The sequence below is a fragment of the Artemia sp. Qi Xiang Cuo genome, chromosome 8, assembly GCF_049724085.1.
Source record: "Artemia sp. Qi Xiang Cuo chromosome 8, ASM4972408v1, whole genome shotgun sequence".
Taxonomy (NCBI): domain Eukaryota; kingdom Metazoa; phylum Arthropoda; class Branchiopoda; order Anostraca; family Artemiidae; genus Artemia; species Artemia sp. Qi Xiang Cuo.
Window position 1 is genome coordinate 18,105,671 of NC_142801.1, and position 18,676 is coordinate 18,124,346.

General features: G+C 33.2%; 1 protein-coding gene across 4 annotated transcripts in view; it reads left to right on the top strand.

The window, feature by feature from the left end:
* Nucleotides 1–18,676, top strand: part of LOC148949208 (uncharacterized) — a 242,483-nt gene extending 223,807 nt beyond the window's left edge. For all 4 annotated transcript variants that reach the window (XM_089093251.1, XM_089093252.1, XM_089093250.1 and 1 more), the window contains exons 11-13: nt 2,033–2,191; nt 5,813–5,993; nt 18,570–18,676. In XM_089093251.1, coding sequence (XP_088949377.1) covers nt 2,033–2,191; nt 5,813–5,993; nt 18,570–18,634 — 405 coding nt within the window. In that variant the 3' untranslated portion in view covers nt 18,635–18,676. The remainder of the gene's footprint in view (nt 1–2,032; nt 2,192–5,812; nt 5,994–18,569) is intronic.

Consider the following 18,676-nt stretch of genomic DNA (forward strand, 5'->3'; position numbering starts at 1 on the left):
CTATCCCACAATTTTAATTGCATGTGTTTGGGGGAAAGATGGGCGTGGGGGGGGGGGGCTAGTTGCCCTCCAATCCCTTTCGACTATTAAAAAGGGCACCAGCCCTTTGAATTTTCCATCAAATGAGCCTTTTTTAAAGTTTCTACGACAACGCCTTCTATAAAAACCGTATTTGCCCCCAGGGCATAACTTAAAACCCTTGCCCTGAGGGTTGTGGGGGAATGTCTTCCTAAAAAACAACATTTTTTATCTTGAAATCAACTACGCTGAACAAAATGGCTATCTCAAAATTTGGATTGGATGTGTTTTGGGGGGAAGGGGAATGATGGGCCTGGGGGGGGGGCTAGTTGCCCTCCAATCACTTTCGACTATTAAAAAGGGCACTAGCCCTTTTGAACTCTCTTCGACGACCCCTTCTATACGAAGTGCCCTGCTTTAAAAAAAAAAAATTATAATAAACTGTACATTGTGTCAACATTGATCTTATATGCCCTCTGGGCATAACTTAAAACCTTTGCTCCGAGGGTTGTGGGGGAGTTTCCTCCTCAAAAAGATATTTTCTATCTGGAAATCAACTACGCTGAACAAAATGGCTATCTCAAAATTTTGATTGGATGTGTTTGGGGGAATGATGGGCGTGGGGGGGGGGGGCTAGTTGCCCTCTAATCACTTTCGACTATTAAAAAGGGCAATAGCCACTCCAATTTCCAATCGAATGAGCCCTTTTCGAAATTTCTACGACAACGCATTCTATAAAAACCTTATTTACCCTCAGGGCATAACTTAAGACCCTTCCCCTGAGGGTTTTGGGGTAGTTTGCTCCTCTAAAACATATTTTATATCTGGAAATCAACCACACTGATCAAAATGATTATATCAAAACTTTCATTGTATGTGTTTGGGGGAATGATGGGCGTGGGGGGGGGGGGCGAGCTGCCATCCAATCACTTTCGACGACTGAAAAGAGTACTAGCCTTTTGATTTTCAAACCAAATGAGCCTGTTTTGAAGTTTTTACGACAACGCCTTCTATAAAAACCTTATTTGCCCTCAGGGCATAACTTAAAACCCTTGCCCTGAGGGTTGTGGGGGAGTTTCCTCCTCAAAAACATATTTTCTATCAAGAAATCAACTACGCTGAACAAAATGGCTATCTAAAAATTTGGATTGGATGTGTTTGGGGGAATGATGGGCGGGGGGGGGGGCTAGTTGCCCTCCAATCACTTTCGACTATTAAAAAGGGCACTAGCTACTCAAATTTCCAATCGAATGAGCCCTTTTCGAAAGTTTCTACGACGAATCCTTCGATACGAAGTGCCCAGGTATGGAGAAAAAAAAACCCCAAAAAAACAACAACACATTGTGCCCACATCGTTCTTTACTTAGGCAGCGCTAGCGCGCTGCCTATGATCTTTCAGGACTACGAAGAATGGAATGCACTTCGTAAACAATTTTTATCTCAGTACCTTTGGAAAGGTTCTTTCAGCTTTGGCATGACCTATTCAGAAAAGTCGGGAGGAGCAATACCAACCTGAAACACTGATTTGGGGCCTAAGCCCCAACGCAGGAAAAACATATTGGTTGAACAATCTATAAGCAGTCGAAATGAAATAAAATAAGGATTACTGACCCCAGTCACTCCGTTGACTCCGTTGGCTCCGTTGTCAGATTTAGCCGTTGGCTGAATCTGCTCTAAATTTCTACGGTTGTGTTCTCGCACAAAAAGGATGTGTTCGTGGTACTCATTACGATAAATATGTCAGCTGATCGTTTCTTGAGCATCAAGATAGGATGTCGAATGCATTGAAATACATTAAAGCAGAAAAGTATGTAGGTTTTCGGAGACATTTTATGCAGCATAAGGCTTATAAATTTCGGTTATGTATGAAGATTCAAAGGCATTACCCAAGGTTAAGAAAATAATACGTAAATTCTTCAAACATATCAAGCGGAAAATATAGTAATGATTCAAAAACTTTTTCACAAAATCTGCATTAAAAAGAACGACTAATAAACATTTTCTCGTCTCATAGTGGCTGATTTCAAAGGCTTTCATACCTGTTGCATGGTTACTTGGAGTTCATTGGTCAGAGTGCGAAATAGTTGGTCAATTAATTGCCATTAAGACGATTGTCAACGAATTTGCTGCTTTTGGGCGCCTAGCTGAATTTAAGAAAAATGGACTTATTTCGGTAAGGAATCTCTTTTGCAGATTATTTTATACCCTAAATTTTGCTTAAGATAAATAATGATGGATTACCATTTTGGCTAAGAAAAGATTTTTTAAAAGTCTTTGTTTATACCTAATTGCTACAATATGCCCTGGATTCACAAAGGTCAACCTTTACGACAAGGGAATTGGAAATTTTTTTAAAGGGGGTGAGTGGCCAATTGATGCTTAAGATACTATACTTTGGGGGCCAAATATCCTAAATATATTCAAAAAATTTCTACCTCTAGTAGGTGTAGGCGTGGAAGATGCTAATTAAGAGACCAGTTCTGGGAAGGGCAGCAGGTAAATTTGGATAAAACATAATCAGTTATCTTAAATATTATAGTTGCTTATCTGCAGCAAATTAGTTGATACAATTTTTTTTTATGTTCTAGAATGCATGTAAATATTACTTGCTTTCATTTTCTATGTATTTCTGTTCGGGTTTCTGGAAAGAATCTCAATGAATTGCAAATTAAAGGCCCAATCTGTTTGATAAAAATAAGTTAATTTGTATAAATTTTGTCAATTTAAAAACTATTCAAACTAAACCATATTTTCAGTAAAGCGCAAATGACGCTCTAGCTTTTAGGGGGCTCTATATGTTTCATGTTTGCCTTTCTTAATCTATGTTCGATCTGTGTTTGAATTATTATTTTGCTATATTTCTAGTTGTTTTTTATTATCGGCCTTAATTTTTTTATCCTAGGCTTAATTGTATGACATAGATTTTTTAGCCTACAAAAATAAAATTATGGTGCTGCATGTAAGCATGTACCCAGGCTCTCTTTCCTCTATAAAGATCTAAAAATTTCTCCATATAATGCATCGTTCTGACAAGTTTGCTCTAAAAAAAAAAAAAATTATATCATCTTAAAGGCTGTCCTTCCTTGGATACACAGTTTTCAAACGCCATCTAGAGAGTTTTCTCTAGTATTTCTAAAAATTATCAAACGGTTCGTGGTAACGAACTGTAAGTAAGGAACGACCCGGCTCAATAATAACTGAAACTCTAAAAAAAGGAATTTTGATACCAGTAGATAAAACGAAAGAATCAGATTTTTGTGCTGATTTCAAATATGAAAGTTTCATTAATTTTAGTTTTACCCATCAAAAGTTACGCGAGAAAATGGGGTTAGCCTGATCAAAAGTTACCCTGAGAAAATTTGCCTTATTTTTGAAAAAAGCGGAAAACACCCCCTAAAAATCATAGAACCTTAATGAAAATCATACCATCAGACTCGGCGCATTAGAGGACCCTATTGTAGAGATTTGAAGCCCTTACATGCAGAAATGTCGAATTGTGTACTTTTTGCAAGAAGAAAGATCATGAACACTGTTTTATTTGTTTGTTTGTTTTGTTGTTGTTTTTTTTTTCCCAGTGGTGATTGTATCGATTCAGTAGTCCTAGAATATAGCGTGAGGGCTCATTCGAGTGGAAATTAAAAGTTCTAATGCCCTTTTTAAGTGATAAAAAAAAAAAAAAAATGGAGGGCAACTAGGCCTTCTCCCACGCTCATTTTTTTCCCAAAGTCACCCGATCAAAATTTTGAAATAACCATTTTGCTCAGAATGGTCAAAAAAATATAATAACTATGACTTTTTAGGATGACTTAATCCCCCACAGTCCCCTGGGCAAGGGCTGCAAGTTACGAACTTTGCCCAATGTTTACATATAGTATTGGTTATTGGAAAGTATACAGACGTGTTCAGGGGGGATTTTTCTGGTAGTGGAGGGGGGGGTGAATCGGGGTTTACGTCAGAGGATCTTTCCATGGAGGAATTTTTCATGGGGGAAGGGACATTACTTTGAAGGGGCGCCGGATTTCCCAGCATTATTTAAAGAACGATCAAAAATTAAAAAAAAACTTTTCAACTGAAAAACTTAAAACGAACATAAACTATTATGTATATGATTGGGTTCGCCCCCTAGTCAATACCTCGGTCTTTACGCTAAGTGTTTTTTAGTACTTTCACAAGAGCTATTTATTCTAATTAACGGCCTGTGTGATTAAGGGTCATTCTTAAAGAATTGGAAAAAAAAAATTCGAACTTTAGCGTAAAGAGCGAGGTATTGACTAGGGGACCGAACCCCCCTAACATACGTAATAAAAATATATGAATATAGAAATTTGTTGCGTAAGTTAATTCGTAAGTTACGTATATTTAGTACTAATAAAAACGTTCGTAAGTAAAATTAAATAACTTTCAAGAATATCACTCAACAAAAAAAAAGTAGAATGAACATGGAAATTTCATTTTAATCATTAAAATTCGGTGAGCCAGAGTAAAAACCTGTATTAATTTAAAAACGTTCAGAAATTAAATAAAAAAACCAAGTTTTTTTAACTGAAAGTAAAAAGCGACATTAAAATTTAGAACGAACACAAATTATTCCGTATATGAAAGAGGCTGTCTCCTCCTCAACGCCTCGCTCTCTACGCTAATGTTTGACTCTGTGTCACAACTTTATTCTTTAAAACAACAACAAAAATAATTAGCGTGAAGAGCGAGGCGTTGAGGAAGGGACAGCCCCTTTAATATACGGAATAATTTCTGTTCGTTTTAAGTTTTAATGTCGCTCCTTACTTTCAGTTAAAAAAAACTTTTTATTTTATTTAATAAGCAGTTAGAAACAATGTTGCCTATGTGTATTCATAAGCTTGAACAATAGATTTTATAGAAGTTGCTGCTTTGGCAACACACAAAATCTCAGCTGTCAAAGAAATAAGTCACGGTGAAGACTGGTGACGTAAGAAACTTGTTAAGAAAAAAATAGCCACGGTGTTGAAAAATAAATCAATGCTCCAAGTATGGTTAATACAATTATGTGATTAGAACACCTTCACCACACCACATTCCAGTTGCATTAAAAGATGTGGTGTACAAATAAATACCTATTTACTTCGTTATTCTTTAGTTGTAAACTTAGACATACTGGAAAAGTAAAAACAGTTTCTTGGCATTCAGAAATTACCGCAGACCATTTTTTTATGCAAAAGAAATCCAGCTGATCTTTTTTCTTTTATGTTGCATACATGTAAACCATGTTTTTCTTGAATCTTTGTTTAAAGAAAGAGCTACGTCAGGGTTGCCAAACAATAATATTTGTCATTTTTCCAAAATCACAGATGAATCAAAAATCAATGAAGTCAGCTGAGTATTCGACATAAGTAAAATAATTACAGGCTTAGCTCGGTTGTGGCTATTCAAAAAGATGCCACATTTATAGAAGAAGGATAAAGCACAAAAATTGTTATTCGGGTTTTTAGCTTTGACTAGCTATTTGTTAAAAAAAAAACTACTTATAGACATTCAGGATTTTGCAAGATAATTTTATGTCTAAAGCAACAATTTCTAACATTTCTCCAGTTGAAAAAAAATATACATAAAAATCTATAGGGACATAATAACCGTTATGCATTTTAGGAAATGAAAGGTGCTTTAACTGATTGAACCAACAGGTAGGGTGGGTTGAGCTTAAGGGCATGGGCTATAAGTATGGCCTTGACAAATGTGTCATATAGTATCTTTTTTGATTACAGTGACTAAGCTTTCAATCTTTAAACTTATCAATAGCTAAGCAACGTTTTCATTTCAGCCAAGAGCCGAAGCAATTGTCACTTATGCCCTTTGTGGTTTTGCCAATCCTGGCTCGATTGGTGCCCAGATAGCTGCTTTATCATCTCTATCGCCATCTCGTGCTTCTGATTTGGCATCTATTGCATTTAGGGCATTTATTGCAGGAACAACAGCCTCATTTTTAAATGCATGTATTGCCGGTAAGTAAATATGATAAGGCCTTAGATTTTCGCCCCTCGCCCTAGAATTTTATGAATACCTTGTTTCGTAATTTACATTTAAAAATAACTTTCTTGGGGTCATTTTTATTGAAACAAATCAATAAAAGCGATAAAATTATCCTACCCTGAGAGTTTGAAAATGCATTGGACTCCCCTCCCCCTACATTTTTATGGGTCTTGGTAAACTTATGAAAAGCTCTTTAGCGTTTTAGAAAATACTAACGAAAATATCTGAACACAAATACTAAATACCTCATAGAAAACGTGTTTTGGTACTATTCACCTACGCATTACAGTTTCTAAATATACGAATATTGTAAGTATTTTCATAGAGTGATATATTTTCATAGATATAACATGTACACACTTTAAAAAAAGTATCTACTTATGTAATTGTCCACTATCCGTTGTATTCACTCTAAAAACAATCGTGGGACAATATACAGTGGGCACCTGAATCCATTCTACCAAGCAAATAGTTCTCATTGTTCGTTCAGTAGGTTTTCAATCCTGAGCTTAACTTTGAACATAAACACATCCATATTTATATAACAAACCAGTTACTCGCTCTAAAATGGTATTAATCTAAAAAAACAAAGTTTTTCCAAGGGACGTAAAGAGCGAAGTTGAAACTTAAAACGGACAAAAATTATTGCTTCACAGCCTAGGTAATATATATCAATCAAACTAGTACAAACAAACCAAATAATTATGTTTCCCTGTGTTTCTAGGATTACGGAAAACTAGCGATTTACTGAAAACGCAAGAATCAAACATTAAAAACCGGGCTATTGACTTAGGAGTGAAACGTTAGTCCAAATCCTAAAAGCAACGAAACAATCTATGAAGCTTATCATAGTCTAACACTAGTTGTGACATCAGTAACTTTCCACGTACAATTGAAATTATCTTAAAAGCTCACGTGTAAAATTAAATATTTTTTAATAACCACAAAGTCATTGAACAGCATACAAAATATTGGATTGATTTACCTTAGTATTACTTGAAATGAAGATCAAATAAGACATAATATGAATTCTGAAAATATGGTTATTTGTGTCTATACAGAAGTGAATTTCAAGCTATGCTACAAATTCTAAAAATAGTCTATAGTCCTAATCCTAATGCTATCAAGATGGCTTTAATTCGAACTTGTCTAAAAAGTAATCATTACATGTCATTTTAAAAACCATCACGATAGCCAGGCATTGAAATGATCAGCCGTGCATAAGTGATACCAAATTAAACGAGAAAAAAAAAATAAAGCAACAATACTAAAATTAATTGTTAATTATCTTAAAAAAGATTTATCCCAAAAGAGATTGGCAATAGTTTTATTTTGTAAAAAGTGTCCTTAATTGGTTTGCTTTTACTGTACCAAAACTCCTATATTGTTTTGTGTTTTCAGTAAAGCGCTTGTTTTCTATAATCCTAGAAACACAGGGAAACACAATTAGTTGGTTTATATGTACTAGTTCGATTGATATATATTATATAGGCTGTGAAGCAATAATTTTTGTCCGTTTTAAGTTGGAAAAACTTTGTTTTTTTAGATTAATCTTTGCTTGTTTTTATTCAAATTTAATGTAGAAACAACCCCGCCATGATGTGTTTTATTTTAACGGAATAGTTTCTGTTCGTTTTACGTTTTACCGTCATTCCTTAATTTCAACTGAAAAATTATGGAGCTTTTCGAGGGCGAATTTAAAGGCGTATACGTATTTATGCCTAATCCCTCTTTATAAAATTGGATTGATAGCACATTCCCATAAAGTGCTTTCTGTTTTTCCTCCTATTATTTTAAAATGAAAAAGTGCCTTTTTCAATGAAATAAAAAAAAGGTGTTTTTCAAAACCTAGACAGGAGCAAAAAATAAGGGGCAAGGACGTTCTTTCCCCTCAATTACCGCCATTAGAACTAGCACACAGGCTTCATTGCAGAGTGGAGTTTGAAGGTTTAATTAAAAAATGTTGATCATTCAAGCTTAATTTTCGGTAGATTTTTAGTTGAAAAGTTTTTAGTTTTAGTTAATTTTTCTTCACAATAATCTTTTACTTTTAAGATGAGTAGAAGATTTATGAAACGTACACAGGGGGTTTGGAAGGGGGAGTATATGTGAAGGGCTCTTATAAACCTCCAGTTAAGGGCTTTGGACCATATGGTACCGTCTTATGCTTCCAAACTCTTCCACTTAAAAAGTGGCACAAAAAGTGCCGTTTTTAGTGCTATATGGCTCCTATAGATGGTAAAATTGATGAAAATCACGTAGATATGAGTAATAGCTCTAAAATGAGTCTTCCCGGGATATGCTTGGGAAAATGAGTGCATCACAATTGCAAAAATAGTGGATTATCTAAAAAGCAATGATAAGAAGGGAAAAACCATAGTTGAAAAAAAAAAATCCAAGAAGGAATCAAATGCATGAATATCTAATTTGAAGTCCAGCTCTCTAATAAGATAACCACGCTTCTAATAATATAATTTAATATATTGGTGTTTGTAGTACCATAATTGCGTAGCTTATTAAGTGGGCCCGGAGGAGGAGCCTGCGGGAGGTGTTCTTGCAAACCTCGAGTTAAGGGTTTTGGATCATAATTATTACAATTATACTGTTTTATACTTTCAAGATTTTCCACTTAAGAAGTGGTCCCAAAAGTGTTGTTTTCAGTGCTATATCTCGCTTATGAATTTTAGAATTGATAAAAGCCCGTAGACATGAGCAAACATTTTCAAATGAGCCGTCAATCTAAAAAGTTCTGGTAGCAACTAGCCCCAGCTTTTTCACTTCAGACATTGCACATAAAGAGCCGTTTTTAATACCATTTGAAACTTGCAAATGGTGGAATTTAGAGAAAGAACGTAAATATGAGTAATATTTTATATATGAGCTATCAAAAATCTATCTACAATGTTCTGGTTGCCCGCTAGCCCCACCCCTTGAGAAATGGCATAAAGTGTCCTTTTTTGTGCCATATGGCACTTGCAGATCGTGGAATTTATATAAACCACGTACATATGAGAAATAGCTTTTCAATAAGCTCTTAAGCATCTCTCTATGATGTTCTTGCATCCTGTTAGGTCTGGAAAAAAAAAGAAGAAAAAAAGACTGGTTTAAAGTTTTTTAACTATTAGTCACTAGTGGGATTTAGTTTGCTCTTTACAAGGATACAGCTAATGCTTCAACTATCAAAACGAGTTCATTGTATATTATCCAGAGAAACTAGTTCATATTGAAATCTGTGAAGTCTAATAGATGGTAGAATTTGTAAAAACCTAGTGAATATAAGCAATAGCTTATAATTGAGCCATTAAACATCTATCTACGATAGTGTGGACGCCTGCCAATGTTTCAATAGCTTACTGGTGAGCCGACGATCTATAAAACTTACTAAGGGGGGTTGGGAGGGAGATAGTGCGGGAAGGGTTCTTGTAAACCTCCAGTTAAGGGTTCTGGAACATGACAACTACAATTGTGCCTGTATTGTACTTTAAAGCTTTTCTACTTACTAAGCGCCACCAAGTATTTTTTTCAGTACTATATCGCACTAGGAACCGGAAAAACTTATAAAAAAAAGCACGTTTATATGAGAAATAGCTTTCAAATGAGTCATGAAACATAACTCTTATAAATTCAGCTAGCCCAATAGCCTCGGCTTTTCTACTTGAGACATGACACAAAAGTGCCGTTTTTAGTGCCATTTGTAAATTTTAGATGGTGGAATTTAGGCCTATAGAAAGAACGTAGATATGAGCAATATCTTTTATATGAGCTATAACAAATCTGTCTACGATGTTCTGGTAGCCTGCTAGCGCTACCACTTAAGAAATGGCAAAACGTGTCATTCTAGTGACATGTGGCACTTGCAGATGGCGGAGTTTGTCAACAGTACGTAGGTATAAGAAACAACTTTTGAATGAGCTATTAAGCATCTATCTATCATGTTCTGAAAACCCGCAAGGCCTGGAGAAAAAAAAAAAAAAGAAAAAAAGGGAGACAGATCAGTGCTACCGATGAAAACGGGATTTTCCTTGTTGTTCAAGGAGGGGAACTGTAAATTCCCTGTATAAGGTTTTCGACTATGTTGATTCGAATGTTGCACTTTTCATTTTGATCTGACGCCATTTTGGAGGGGTTTCAGGCTTTTTTTCGGAATCGCCATAAATTTATTTTTGCAATGAACTTTTACTTTTACGACAAACCGAAATAATAGTTAATAATAATAATAATAATTTATAATTTATATATATTATAATTTATTTGTAACCCACTGCACAAACAATGTGAAAAATAGTGGAGTAAAGAGAAAAAGGAAAGAAAAATAAACACACACAGTACTTGAAGTAAGATAAAAAAAATAAAAAGAAAACTCAGCGAAACAAACGAATGAGACCATGGTGAGGGGACAGTTTTTCCTAGGCATTTGCAGACAGTTTTATATGTAAATCACGAAGTTTTTCATTTATATCAGGTGTGTTATACTTTTTGATAATATGGCAATTACGAAATTACAACGGAAGATACAACAAAATTTGCAATACCGATAATAGCCTTTCCTTGATTTAGATAGGTCATTCTTCCTAAGCAAATTGTAAATACCTGAAATAGCATGGTCACAGAAAACAAATACAGCGACACTAAAGTTTTGCGTTTGTATTTCGACCGATTTGCAACAATCTTGGAACAGCCACATCTAATCTTGGTACATGCGTCCCTAACAGGTGACTGGCGAAAACCTAACATATTATTACACTGAGTAATACCAAGCCAACGTAGGCTACCAACTGAACGTATAGAAGCATAATTTCAATTCAAAGGAGAATTCGTAGCATTACCGTTGAAACAAAGATACTCGCACTTTTCAAAATTTAAATTAAGTCCAATACCTAAAAAACCTTTTCTCACATTATCCACCATTTTAGACAAAGACAATTTGCTCTAACTAATAATTAGGATGTCATCCATGTAAGCAATATACGATACATCAGAAAAACAAATAAAGCAAGTATCAACTATCTTAGAGAGCACTATAGCAATACAAAGCTGTAGAACATTAAGGGATAACCCGCCTCCTTAGTATACTCCGCATTAAATACGAACATTCTCTTGGATAGTAAACCTGTTCATGAACATTAACCCCATTACCGTTCGTTAATTAATCTCAGATGTCAATTTTTATCACTAGGCAGTTTTTTTTCCAAATGCTTTTTTAAACTCTTAGTTAATATAAGCTGTGGCTTGCTCTTTACTAGGTTGTAGCTACCGCTGCAACCATGATACCAAAGAGTCGAGAAGTTTACTGAATGTACGATCTGATCAAACCGATTTCATAGCCACAAGGATAAATGACGGGCGACAGAATGCATTGGACTTGTGTAATTTAGCATATATATTTGCCCATTAGGGGGGGCGGGGTTAAGGTTAGGTTGAATTAGGTTTTTAACCCCTTTCTGAGATTTATTTTGCCCCCCCCCCTTAATGTGCAAATATTTAGCTCAAATTATATTATTATATAAACTAAAGTATTCCCCCCGGATGAAATTTCGTTTCTGCAAAAAAAGACCTTGTCAAAACTAAGATATGCCTTCAAAATTCAGGCATTCAGAGAAACAGTTAGTATATCTTTGCCTCTATGGTTATATAAGGCTCATTTTTCCATTTTCACTATCAAAAGGAAACTGGCAAATTTAATTTATTTTTTAAATCTATTTTATGAATCGAACTGTTTTATACGGTGAACACCATAGCCCGGCTAAAAAAATAAGAAAACCCACAAACAAAAACAGGAGACACTAAAGTGCTACAACAAGGAAAAAGTAATTTTCTTTGTTGTTCAAGGAGAGGGACTGTATTCCAATAGTACACTTATCATTTTAATCTGACATCATTTTCGAGGGTTTTCAAGTTTTTTTTCGAAATCATCATAAATTTGTTCTCGCCATACACTCTTACTTTTAAGACGAACCAAAATAATAGTTACCATTCCTCAATCAGTGTCAGATGGCAATTTATTTCCACTAGGCAGTTTTTTCCTAAACATGATTTTTGACTTTTTATTCTGACAGTGTTAAAGAGTTTATAGTAAGTTCTCCCAACAGACTAATGAGCCTTATTAAGGGGGCTGGGAGGGGGAGTCTACGGGAAGGGTCCCTTGTAAATCTCCACTTAAGGGTTTTGGAACATTATTATTGCAATGGTACCGTAATATACTTCAAAGCTTTTCAACTTAAGAAGTGGCACAAAAGTTGCAGTTTTTTTTGCTATCTGGAATCTACGAATGGTAAAACAGATTTAAATCAACTAGATAGGAGTAATAGATTTAAAATCATCCATTAAACATATACCTAAGGTGCTATGGTAGTGTATAACAGCTAGATTGTCCACTTGTGACTTAGCATTAATTGTGTAATTTTAGGGCCATTTGGCAGTTGCAGGTGGTCAAAGTTATAAATATAATGTAGGTATGAGAAATAACTTCAATGTGAGCTATTAAACATCTGTCTACGATGTTTTTGTAGCCCGCTAGCCCCACCCCTTGAGAAATGGCACATAATATGCCATTTCGTGCCATATGGCACTTGCAGTTGGTGGAATTTATAAAAAGCACGTAGATGTGAGAAACAGATTTCTAATGAGCCATTAAGCATCTCTCTATGATGTTCTGGTAAACCGCTAGCCCTGGAAAAAAAAGGGGTTTCAGGCTTTTTTTGAAATAACCATAACTTTCTTTTCCCAATAAACTTTTATTTTTAATACGAACTGAAACGATAGTTACCATTCCTGAATCAGTGTCAGATGGAGATTTTTTCACTAGGCAGTTTTTTTCTAAACGTGTTTTTTTACTATGTGCCGTGGTTCGCTCTTTACTAGGTTGCAGCTGCCGCTGCAACCATGATGTCTTATGTTTACATTAATAACATCAATAACAGGCGAAATCAGAAATGTCTATCCAATAGGTTTAAGCACTGTATATATAATTAGGCAGTAAGTTTACCGCAGATGATTTTTGGCTCTTCATCCTCGGTGTGAACAAAAAGCTCCTCCCACTTATTCATGCATTAGCGGGTTAGTGTGTGTGCGTATGCGTCAATCAATGAGAAATGGTTCGAGATTGTATTATTCCTTAATTGCGAAAGCAGAAAAAAACTTGGTGAGCCGGCCAAGTGGTTTGCAACTGTCCCATCTCAAAGGTATGACTTAATTGATATACAAATTATGACTTAATCTATTATTTATATACAGTGGACTTAACTGATTGGCCTATGTAGGATTTCTAAAAAGGGGCGGGGGTTGATGAAATTTGTGAAAATAAGGATTTTTTTTCTTCTAATAACTGGTGGAATAGATGTGATGGTTTCAGGGATGAATCAAGGAATTTTTTAGGGGGGAGGGCGCAAAATAAGTTGATACGATAAACTTACGTTAGGAGCAAGTTTAATTAATACAAACGTGCGTTAATTAGGTGAATTACACTACTTTAGACTACGTTAGGGGGGGCGCCCCCTCGCCCCCCCCCCCCTCTGAATCTGATACTGGATGGTTTATCATTTTTTTTTCACGTCGTTATATTTATTTTCTCAGATTGTAGTTCTTGTGAAACTTGAAAAATGCTAATTACCTGTTTTGGCGGAGAGCCGAGATAAGACTAGTTTCGTTTTCAATCAATGTTTTCGTATGAAATGGGCAGACCTTTCCTGAACTTTAAAGAATAAACACCTTTTTTTTAAAAATCTTTGCACTTTGTAAGTTTAGATAGCGATTAGGGTTCCTGATTGAGACCAATTTTAGGACTTGGGTTCTAATTATTGGTTGCTGTGGTAAAAGTTGCCACAATAGCCCTATCCAAGAAAACACCAAACTTCTGTTAAGAAGTGTTTTTCATAAAATTCTAAGTGAGTCTTCTGAAAATGGAAAGACATCACACATTTTAGTGGCAGATCCAAAATTTTACGGGGCTTTATGCTAGAAAAGCTCCTATTATAGAATATTCTTCCAATTTGTTTACCAGAAAATAAATAAAATGCATTTCTTACTGCTGAGTCTGTATAATCTTAGACCTTTTACGGCAAAATTTCTAAAACTTTTTTTCTAAAGGCGAACTATATGAAATAATACATTTTTAGCTATATATTTCAAAGATTTCAGGCGCTAAATTTTGCGTTTGATTTTCCAGGGCAACAGAATGGCTAACAGTATTAATATTAAATTATTTAATAATAATTTCTGGTCTTTTTGAGTTTGAGTTTTCGTAGGCTTCTATTTCTTCTGATTCTAAGTTTAATATGGCCTTTACTTTTCTTTAAAAAAAACTTTCTTTTTCGTAAACTTTTCTTAGTATATATATGTATACATATATATATATATATATATATATATATATATATATATATATATATATATATATATATATATATATATATATATATATATATATATATTTGGCAGAAACTTTCTCAAAATGCCTTTAAAACCAACTCGAGACTTCGAAACTATATATATATATATATATATATATATATATATATATATATATATATATATATATATATATATATATATATATATATATATATATATATATATATATATATATATATATATATATATATATATATATATATATATATATATATATATATATATATATATATATATATAATAAATAAAAGTTCAAATAGGGATAAAATCCTTTTAATAGACAGTGATGATAGAAATTCACAAAAATTCCAGATATTTCGGTCACATATACAGTGACCGTCATCAGTAGTAAAACTGTCAGTAGTATGACGGTCACTGTATATGTGACCGAAATATCTGGTATTTTTGTGAATTTCTATCATCACTGTCTATTAAAAGGATTTTATCCCTATTTGAACTTTTATTTATCGTCATGGAAAGGCAGTGTGGTCTCCGAAATTATCTATATATATATATATATATATATATATATATATATATATATATATATATATATATATATATATATATATATATATATATATATATATATATATATATATATATATATATATATATATATATATATATATATATATATATATATATATATATATATATATATATATATATATATATATATATATATATATACATATATATATATATATATATATATATATATATATATATATATATATATATATATATATATATATATATATATATATATATATATATATATATATATATATATATATATATATATATATATATATATATATATATATATATATATATATATATATATATATATATATATATATATATATATATATATATATATATATATATATATATATATATATATATCTGCGCGTACAAACAGCTCCTCTCATTTGATCTGCCATCAGCGGTCCAATTACCCTAGATCACGTATTTTGGCAGAAACTTTCTCAAAATGCCTTTGAAACCAACTTGAGACTTCGAAACCTACTTTTAACTCCTAAAAGCATCTAATAATAACATTGCACTACTAATTACCGATTTTCCTATATGTATTGGAAAAATTAGTTTCTTCAAAATTTAGTGTTCCAACGTTGAAGGCAAGTTTCGCGTTCAAGGAAAATCTGACTTGTCTACCCGTGAAAAGATCTAATGTCGCTTGTGTTTATACGTTCTCTGGAACACTCGCACCTCGGTCCGGGTTAATATAATTGGTGAGATAGGGAAAGATCATTCTGTTAATTGTATATACAGTGGGTTTAAGTTAGAATCATGGCATATTCTTTTGAAAAAAGTCCCTAATTCTTTCCCCTAAAGCATCCTTTTAGAAGTGAACCTGTTCCATTGAAAAATTATTTTAACAGGTCCTGAGCAGGGCAAGACTTTATTACAGATTTATTTCAGAAAGGTTTTTTCTTCGAGGATACAAACGTTTAACATATATTTGTTTGTCATGTGTCACGACGTCAGTATGTTGCGACGTACTACGCACGTTAATTAGCGCTTGACCCAATAGTACGTCAGTAATTCATTAGTATCACCATGAGGAACTGAGTGATACTGGAAATACGAAAACTTTTCTAATAGTGCTGGAAGCTACTTTTAGAGATATATACAGCCGGAAAACTTTTTTATTTTATTTTAAAAACAAAAAAGACTTTATTATAGCTTTATCTCAGAAAGAGCTTTTCCCAGAGGATACAAATATTTGAAACAGATTTGTTTGTCACGACGTTAGTACGTCATAACGTACTAAGAACGTTAACTAGCGCGTAAGTCAATAGTACGTCTATAATTGATACTAATGCACTAGTTCACTATTATCACCATGAGGAACTGATTCTTACTGGAAATACGAAAACTTCTCTAATAGTACTGGAAGCTACTTTTAGAGATATATACTTCCAGAAAACTTTTCTTTAAATTTCAAAAATAAAAAAGACTTTATTATAGCTTTATTTCAGAAAGAGCTTATCCCCGAGGATACAAATATTTGTAACACGTTTTTTTGTCACGACGCTAGTACGTCGTAAAGTTCTAAGCACGGTAAATCACTAGTAATTCAATAATTGAACTTATAAAGGCACTAATGTATTAGCATCAAAACGAGGATCTAAGTCATATTAGAAGTACGAAAACTTCTACAATATTACTGGAGGATACTTTTAGAGCGCTATACTTTCGGGAAAATAGCTTTTTTGAATTTCTAAAATATTTGATGAATAAAAAATGTTGAAAAAAATTAGTTAAACACCATTCAACTATCCTTTAAAAAGGATTTTACTTCCTTTTAAAATGCTCAAATAAGGATTTAAATGGAAGTATTTAAATACTTTTACAACTCTTAAGGCCCAGGAAATGATCAATTTAATAAAAAATATGGTTTCTGTAAAGTTTGAACACTCTAAAAATCTTCTTGTTAAATCTATTATGTGTGTTCTTAATACACTTTTCTTTGTATGTGTACAGTCTTGTTTTGACTTTTGCGGGTAAAAAACAAAACCAAAGATGACTAGGGTGACCGTTAAGACTGGAGGAAACAAATTTTGCAGCAATACCTACGAACTCCAATACCCTTTGAACTCAAAATCTTATGTATTATATATCGAAATAAAATCGCAGTAATAAAACAGACTATGTAATTTATGCAGATCTTTTTGTTTAAACGCTTAAAAAAGGCTATTCAAGTGAAAACCTTATTAGAGCTCTCCTTCCAAATTAGGAAACGTCCTAGGGATAATCACATTATCCTTTTAGATTTTAGGCTTTAGGGATAATGATATTACACCCTAGGGATAATCACACCATCCATTTAGATTTTAAGACCTTAGGGATAATGATACTACGCTAGAATATTTCTTTCAGTGAGTAGTTACTATATCTCTGTTCTGAGGCATATTTCCTTCGTCTTTGACCAAAAAAGAATGAGTGTTACCAACTACTATATTTCACCAAACTAACAGAAGACTGCATTTAAAAATTGCTAGTGAAATTTTTTAACAACTTGTAACGTTTTTGGATTTTTTCTAATGCATTCAGAGCTTGAAACTTTTACTCGAATAAAGGGTTGCAAGTTCTAAAAAGAGGTTGCTAGTTCTAAACAAGAGGTTGCAAGAAATAAAGGAGCTTGCAAGTCCCTTTTGTTCTTAGAAATTATTGTAAAACGACTTTTTAATAACATTTTCGTATTCTAACTTTATAGAATAGTGGGAAAATGTAAAAGAAAATAGCTTTTTGCTACCTCAGAGAGTTGCTGTTCCAGGTCAGAGAGTTGATGTCCAGAAAAGTATATTCAAGATATATCGACAAAACCTGCAAAAATAAACTGGCTCACGATGCTTCCCTCTTTTGTAGGATTCTAAAACTAGCGCTTTACTTAAAATTTTGATTGCTTGAGTTATTTTATGCTAAAAGTTATCGATATCATGGGTAGTGAAAGACTATTGAAAACCGTATAAATTAGATATTTACTTTCTGAAGGCTATTTATGGACTTTTTTCCTCCTAAGACAGAATTGAGTGTTTTTTTGCTTTCTGTCTTATGTTTTCAGCAAAACGCTATTTTTTATACAATATATACTTTACAAATATAGTAAAATAATTATAGAAATATAGGGAAACACCATGAGTCGGTGTTTTAGAGCTAGTTTTGTAGATGTTCTATGTTTCAACTTAGTTCCTTGCTTCCATAAGTAAAGTTTGTTTTTACCAAAGGAAGATCTAAGTCAAACTTGAAAAACATATTTTTTTTTCTTCTTGTAAGTTAAGAAATATATATTCAAATATTCTTTCAAGTCTTGATAGTATGGAAGGGGGTGAAATTAGGAATTTGAAAACACCTTTCCAAGTCCTAATTTCGAAACAGACTTGTTAGATTTTCATTCACCTACATCAGCAACTTTCTAATCTAACGAAAAGCAATTTTTCTGTATACTTTTGCCGTAACTGAACTTCAGTCTATGCAGTGATTGGTAGTACCTTTACTGCACCTTTATTGAGGCTCAGGTTGTTACAAAATAAGTTCTTCGAGATTTGAATATTTACAATACTGTTTCAAAACGAGTTTACTTCGTCTCTTCAATCTTTTTTTTATAGGTGCACTCACAACAGCTCCAGGACCAGATTTACCTGTAGAAAACACAACTTCCATCTTTTATTGATTTTAGATTTTCTTTAAATAAATAAGTTTATTTTGTTTTTTA